This window comes from Besnoitia besnoiti, chromosome VIII (genome assembly GCF_002563875.1).
Source record: "Besnoitia besnoiti strain Bb-Ger1 chromosome VIII, whole genome shotgun sequence".
Taxonomy (NCBI): Eukaryota; Apicomplexa; class Conoidasida; order Eucoccidiorida; family Sarcocystidae; genus Besnoitia; species Besnoitia besnoiti.
Genome location: NC_042363.1, coordinates 2,340,728 through 2,348,198, shown reverse-complemented (window position 1 = coordinate 2,348,198; position 7,471 = coordinate 2,340,728). Strand labels below are relative to the sequence as shown.

Below are 7,471 nucleotides of genomic sequence, written 5' to 3'. Positions count from 1 at the left end.
TTCCTGTCTGCAGACCTGCTTCTCCGGTGTATTGTGGGCTTCCAAGCCAACGTGGAAAAATGTGCCGCGAAGAGCAGCGCTACATGTGTCGGCGGCGGGGTACATGTACCTTTTGATCGACGAGATCCGGAGGCGGCTGCGCCCGCTAGGACACAAGCGCGGGGTGTCTAACCGTCGCCGTGGCAGCTTCTGGTGACTAGATATTCTCTTCGCCGACGTCTAGAAAACTCAGAACATATGGATTTCGCTGGCGCCGCAGATGACGCATGCACCGGAGCCTATTTGTTATTTCACAGAGGACCCGAGTGTTGCCCGCGCCCCGGTCGGACAGCAGTTGCGGAGTGCGTATCTGTGGCACGGTGGAAATCTCTTAGACTTGACACTGAAGCAACGGCTTCTCTAGCGAGTGAACGCCCGCGGAAACAAAGTTCTAGCGGATCTTTGCTAACGGGCGCCTTACGCTCTGTACGCGGCCGAGCGACATGGGAGTTTACCGCGGAGTGCTGCACCCGCTGCACTCTGTTACGCCTGGCAGATGCCGGAGGACGGCGTATGACTCCCCGCGACGCTCACGTCTGCGAAACTCGCCCGAATGTGGGTATCCTACAATGCGAGCCGAGTCTCATCGCGAGTAGCCACGAGCCCTGCAGACATCTACCCGCTGCTGGGGCGTATCCACGCTCGATACCCTGCCTCTCGAAGATGAGAGGGCGCTCACATTTTAGATAGACGAAGCGAACACAGAAGAAATGCCAGTAAGAGAGTGAAGGCAGTCCCTGCTACCGGCGGGCACCATTTGCGAGTATGGTAGAGAAGTTCTTCCACATTTTCTCGCGAGGCAACCCGCCAAAAGAGAGGCACAAGTAAAGCAGGCTGCGGCCACGCAGAGCTCGAGGAGAGACGGAGCGAAATTCCCAGTCTTCAGCACCAGAGAGCGCCACATCAACATGGGCGGCTCTCTGGCGCCCCGGTTTGAAACGAGGACGCAACACGTAGAATCCCCGCAACGCGTGCCGGTCGCTGGTTGGAAGAATTCACTTCGAAGTCAGTTCTGGTTTCAGCAGCTCATATAAAGTTGCGAACGCACATGCATCTGCAAACACTTGTGCCGGAGCTGTGCCGTTTGACAGTGGACCCGCCCTGGCAAAAAATCTGTCGAGAGACCCTGAATGTGCATCCGTGGAAGACTCCGACCATCCTGCTTCGGCACGAGACGTGGTTCGCTTCTCGGGTGAAAGAGTGGCGGTTTGAGTGCGAGCAAATGCGAAAAACTACGTCTACACATGCGTGTGGATGTGTCGATGCCCACTCTTCCGCAGTGTCAGGTACCACAGAGAGGCGAAAGAGCGCGGCCGCACGCGAGGCATGGAAACAAGCAGCGTTTCCGCGGCCGTTCTGACATCGTCGTCTTCGTCTTTCCGCCCGAAGACGCAGCCTTCGGCGAGGTCATTTCATGAGCCTCAGCCAGTCAGTCATCTGCTCTCTCGCAATAGTGAAGATCGCTGAACTGGCTTCGGCGCTTGCGTTCAAACAGGGAATGACTCGCAGCCTCCCTCGACCCTTCTGCGCAGAGCATAGAAAAACCACACGCGTTTCGCCCTGATAAAACGGATTCAGCGCGTGACTCGACGCCGCACCGCGAGCGAAAGGAACATAACAAAACGCCTCACAGGCAGAAAAAGACAGCACCTGCCTAAAGATCGAAAAAACATGCGACAAAACTCATACGTAGAAGTCGTGCACAGCCTTGCTCAAAAGCATCCAACCCCGCTTTCCATCCACGCGTCACCCGGCAGACATGCATCGCCCGTGGAACGAGTGCTCAAATGCTGCTTGACTCCTCCGGAAGCCAAGCTACGTAAGAGCGTCCCTCCGCCAGCGCCACTCCACTGAGCTGCCGCTGTAGTTCGTACACTGATCTGACTTCGAAGTCATGCGGCGAGGAAAACGGATCCTCGCCGCACACGCACTCGCACGCTTGCGAGGGAAACGCTACTTCACCTTCCAATGCGGTCGCGCACTCCAACTAGACTAGAAAGGACGCAGCTCCATCCATGGATGAAACCAGCCGCGAAGATCGCAGCTGAGTCCAGCGCCGTGACCAACCCCGCAGAAGAGAGCCGGCGCCGAAAAAAGCTTACCGTCAGGGCGTGGAATTTCTCGCTGTAGAAACACCCCATTTCTTCAATCGTTTCGAGGCAGTCTGTCGCGAAGCCAGGCATCACGACGTCGACCACGCGGACGCCCGCAGCCGCCAGAGCCTCAAGGCGCTGCGCTCACAGCGTCACACCCATCGGTTTTGCATTCATCTGCAGCTATGGAAGAAAGTCGAAGCTTTCACTTCGCTCTCGCCTCAACATCGAAGGCTACACGTGGAGAACGGAGGGCCTCATGGGACACGGAGACACTACACGGGGTACCACAGCAGCGCCGCCGCGCCCACCGCGGAAGTCGACTCGCAGCCGTGAAATGCCTCACGAGATGCGAGACAAAACACGCCGGATAAAGCTGTGAAGTTCGCCCGCGTCGAGTCCCCTGCGAGTTTGCTTGGCAGCCCTCCGGTCTCGGGATGTCCCTCGACGAACCCGATCTAATATCAGTAGAGCTTTGATTCGAACATCAAAGGCCTTCGCGATCCAAAACATGTGTCGAGCTCTGAGTAGATAAGCCTCGACAAACGTCGTCGGTATACGTTTTCACGACGCCCATAAAGCGGAACTGAATGTTGGAAGACATTCATATCGGTGCTTTTCTCGCGCAACATAGCATATCCCGGGAGTGCAAACCGCTGGAAGGGGCGGAGTGACTCGCGGGCTCGTTCACGCACAGCCATTCTATCATAAGCAGTCGTGGTACGCCCCCCCTCCGCCTCCACTAGACTGTGCGCGCTGTGAAAGGAAAAACAAACCTGCATACCCGGTCAATGTAGGGCTTCGTCCACTCCGCAGGCCCGAAGCGCGACTGAAAGGCAACCTCACACTCCTCAGGCTGAGAATCAGCACACACCGGAGAGGCACGCAACGTCTCTTCGTCGGAACCACGAGCTCGAGAAAGACCTGAGACGCCGCCTAGTCTCGCAACGCCTCCGCAGCTTTCTCTCTCCGCGCCGAAGACTCTCACCAACCCAAGAAGCGGCCAGCCAAGAGGACGTGAGGCCTCGACCCTCTTGACGCCCTAGAAACTCTTGAAAGTCCTACCCTGGCGCAGCGTGTCCCCTCCCGCCGTTGCTGGCGCGTCCCTTCATCCGCTCCTCCGTGTTGACTTACTTTCAAATGCAACTCTTCGGCGACCAGTCTCGCGGTCTTGGCACACAGGCACTGGTAGATCTCTCCTGCTTGCCTTCCCGTGCTTATCGGGATGCCGTGAAACGAGAAAATCAGTTTCTCTCCCCTTCCGGAGGAGAGGCGCGCTACAGCCGCCTCGGCCGCCGACTCCTGGGCGAGCCTCTCCGCTTCCCAGAAGCGCCGAATGGAAGCTGCGAGAGCTCCAATGTACGCGGGGTGGTCCGCGTAGCCGCTGAGAATGCGGAGGTCGGGCATGACCCTGAAACGAAAAAAAAACGTGGACGCGGCAGCGCAGACTCTTTACAAGTCTCCCTCAATACGCGACACGGGACATTTTCTAAGCTTTAGAAGCGATGCACCATCCAACAGACACCCTCCACCGGGGAGTGTAGCCGTAGGCGCGTGCCTGTACCGGTGAAAGAAAGCTGCATGCCTACATCTACGCATCACCTTAGAGAACGGCTTCAGGGCATGCAATCCGGAATACGTTCTCTAGCATCGGCGAGCCATAGACATCGCCAGAAGGCACCCCCCTTCTGCCTGGAATCCCCTCGCGGCTGCGCACACGGCGACCCGCAGCCTACGGCGCACTCGCGCGGCCTGCGCCAGCGAAGTGCCGCCACATCTGTGCGCCTGCCAAACTGCATACAGGCTTACGCAAAAGCTCGCGCACGTTTGCCTCGAGTTCTCTGAAGGCGCACGGGGAGACTCACCGCCACTTCATGATTTCTTCGAGAGCGGCGTCGTACACGGAGGAAGTCGTCGCATTCGCGGTTTGAGGATAGAGAGGGAGAATCAAGAGCTTCCGGCACCCCCCGCGCTGAGCCTCTCGGAGCACAGAGGGAAGGGAAGGCTCGCCATACCGCATGCCCATCAGCACGCGAATGCCGGGCCTCAGGCGCCGCGAGGCGTCTGCACCGCATGCGTCGACTACATGCAGATCTTGGCGTGCCCCTGCCTCCTCGTCCGCCGCCCTCCCTGCACTCCTCGCTGTGTCCTCGGGTCTTGCCGGCGGACAGACGCCGGAGCCGCCGCAAGGGACTCGCGCCGCAGACAGTTGACCCTTTCCCGCCCCTCCTTCCACGCGGAGCGAACCCCCTCCGCTGTGCGCGTCCGCCCCGCCGCCAGACCTCGGCGCGCTGCCGTGCTCCTCTTCTCTTCTTGGCGGAGCCGCTCGCAGTTCGTCCGCAAGTCGATCGAACCGCGCCTGGACTTCGCGTCGAAGCGCCTCTGTGATGCGCACAAGCGGGGCTGGCGCTGTGAAGTCCCGCGCACGCATTTTCCGCGCAGCCGCGCGCGCCTCTCTCCAGACCTGACCAACAACGCGACCGGCGGCCTCCGTGGCGGAAAGCTCGCGCCCAGGCTCCTCCCCTGCCTCCCGGCTCGAGCCCCGCGCCTTCCCCCCCGTCGCCCGCCGCAGGTCGCCTGTGGCGCGGGCCGCCGCGGGCTTCGCCTCGCCTGTAGCCACGTGGCTGTGGGCTCCGCAAGCCGCTGCAGAAGCCTGAGGCGCGGCGTGAGGCCGTGCGTGCGCGTGCTGCACTCTCCCAACTGCAGAGGCGGCTTCCTGGAGGCGCCGCTCGGGCAGCGGCGAGTGAGGGCGGTGACACAGAGACGGAAAGTGCGAAGCGCCGGGGTCCAGGTGCCAGATAGAGTGATACTTCTTCGCAGAGGCATCTGCAAAGCACGCAGCGACGCGAAACAGACTTTGGTGGAAGGCCAGCGACCGACCGAGGCCAGCGACCGACCGAGGCCAGCGACCCGCGAGACGCGACACCGGCAGCGACGCGGCGAAAACGCCGCGAAATCCAATACGAGCCAAAAAGTCCCGCCACTCCCACGGGCTCACTCCGCAGGTCTCAGCACAGAGAGTCGCAAAAACAGGTAGACTGTCAAGCGACCACCGGGGTGCGATACGGGACCCGTGCCGCAGTTCTCCCGAAGAAACCTGCCGGAATCGAGGTTTTAGATTGTAATAGATCTACGCTACACGCATCTACGCTGCAAAGCACACACAGGGGCGGCGCGCTGCTTGCCTGAACCGAGGCGACACTTCCCAGGGCACACGATTGCACACCGCAGTAGACTCCGTGAGAAGACCCACACGCCAACTGAAGGGTCGACTGCACACACGGGGCCAAAAGACATAAACGACGGCCCCCAACAATAAAAGCTACGCCAATTCCGTCAGACAGAGTAAGACGTCCGGATACACCTCCAAGACCAGTCACTCGTCGAGACTGCCGTTAGAGAAGCAAGGAAACCCTGGCAGCTGAGAGATGGGGCCTTTGTTCTCGCTTGGCAGAGGTCGCGTCTGTTTGATGCGTACGCACAACTGCGGAATGGAAGAATGAAGCTGTGACGGATGAGGAACCAAAGAGCCGTGGGCACCTCGACGACCCTCGAGTCTCCAAGGAACTCTGCAGCAGAAGACACGAGAGTTAAAGAGCACACTGCACAGACGCTGGAAACTTCAGTCTCCGCTGGTAAAGCACCCTAATTTCCATGCTTCCCGGACAGCGCACCCTCTTTCCGTCGCGGCGAATAAAGCAGACATGCAGGAATCCAACCTCGAGCCGGCGGCTCAGAAATCCGGAACAGGATACGTATCGAGACCGAAATCGCTCTCTGCAGCTCATGCGTTCGTTCCTCCTCTCTGCGCAGGTGTCTCCCTGTACTCTGCGTTGTCGATTTCGGCTGCTGAACGAACTCTGGAAGGCAAAGGAATGCTTTCCCTGGGCAGCGCGGAGCTGTTTCGCGCGCCTTCGCCATGAGTGGGTCGTTTTCTGCTTTCTTACGGTTCAAATATCTCCAGAGATGCCGGTAGGTCGGTTTCGAGGGACTGCCGAGGTTGACCAGAACGACACAGACAGCAGCTCCGTCTGACTTTCCCCCTGTTCCTTCCTGTGTCTCCCCCTTCTGGCCTCCCTGCAGAAGCCACGCGGGCACGAGTGCGTGACTTCGATGCCTCGTTTCACCTCGAAGAAATGGACTGTTTTCGTGGTAAACGCACTGAAGCATGCGAGCTTGTGCGCCAAGCGAATTGACCTCCTGTTGCCACAGAGCTTCTTCGTCCTCGCGATAGCCGCGGCATCCGCTGCTCTTTTCCCCTTGTCCTTCAGTGTGACGTCCCTTCCCCCGCTCGCTGCCAGACGGTCGAGGCACCGGGACATCCGCACTGCTGCAGAAAGATCCGTCCTCTGTCCGCCACGCCTCTCCTTGGGCGTCTCCACACACTGTCGCCGCGGTTCCTTGGACTGCGGCATCTGTACGCTGCGCTTCTCCTGAAGATCTTCCAGCATGGAAATACCGTCTGGCGTGCACAGAAAGACCTCTCACTCGCCCAGGCATTTTGCCTCCGCGGCGCGGCGGCGCGCAGTGCCTCGACTGCGAGCCCAGGTCGTCTCCAATCGGTCTCCCTTGAGCCTCGCCGAGGGAACGCGGCGGCCCTGCTCCGCTCGTCTCCCTTTTTCGCCTCCTCTCTGCAGCCAGTGAATCCGCGCGTGGCACGCATGGCGGAGACCTCCAAGGAAAAGGAGGGACGACCGGGTTTGGGGACCAGCGGGCGCCGAGGCAGGACCCCGCCCAGTTGCGTGCGCCCGCTCTCGCTCGCGCACGCAGGAGACGAGGAAGGATGCCTCGATGCATCATGGACAGAGTGGCGGTTTGAACGCAAACCAAAATGCAGGAAGACACGACGCATGCGCCCATTCACGCACCCTGCGGAACAAAGGCGGCGCTCACGCGGAACCTGACCGCGTGCCCTTAGGAAGCGGCTCCCCCGGCGATATAGGGGTCCGGCGAGAACGCGCCTCTTGGTCCTGTGGGTCCGGCCTCAGTCACGCCGGCAAGTCCGACAATAACCGCAAGAAAAAGCAATGCTTCATCGCGCGAGTCCGTCGGTGTGGATCCACCGCGTACACCGAGTCAGCTCTACATACAACTCGTCAGCATGGCGATGACGTGTAGGGGAAAAACTACCGACGAAAATTCCGCGGAGGGCGGCAAGGCAGGAACCGGGCGCCCGGACTTAACTTCAAATGTACAGAAAAGCCAGCCTTGTCCGCCTCTCGAGAAGCGCGCGGATCTTGACATGGATACAGGCTCAAACGGCCCCGGCTTTGCGTGCAGCGCAGGAGCGAACGAGATGACATCTGAAGTCAGCTACTTTCGGCGTAAGCGTTTGTCTA

At 60.0% G+C, this 7,471-nt stretch overlaps 1 protein-coding gene across 1 annotated transcript; it reads right to left on the bottom strand.

The window, feature by feature from the left end:
- Positions 1–1,446: 1,446 nt before the first annotated feature.
- On the bottom strand, positions 1,447–6,632 carry BESB_084540 (putative protoheme ferro-lyase; the record flags this gene model as incomplete). The annotated part of the gene is made up of 7 exons (XM_029366804.1): positions 1,447–1,563; positions 2,142–2,270; positions 2,917–2,988; positions 3,267–3,543; positions 3,998–4,958; positions 5,615–5,701; positions 6,080–6,632. The coding sequence occupies 7 exons, from the start codon at positions 6,630–6,632 to the stop codon at positions 1,447–1,449; spliced, it is 2,196 nt and encodes a 731-aa protein (XP_029217264.1).
- Between the last annotated feature and the right edge of the window lie 839 nt (positions 6,633–7,471).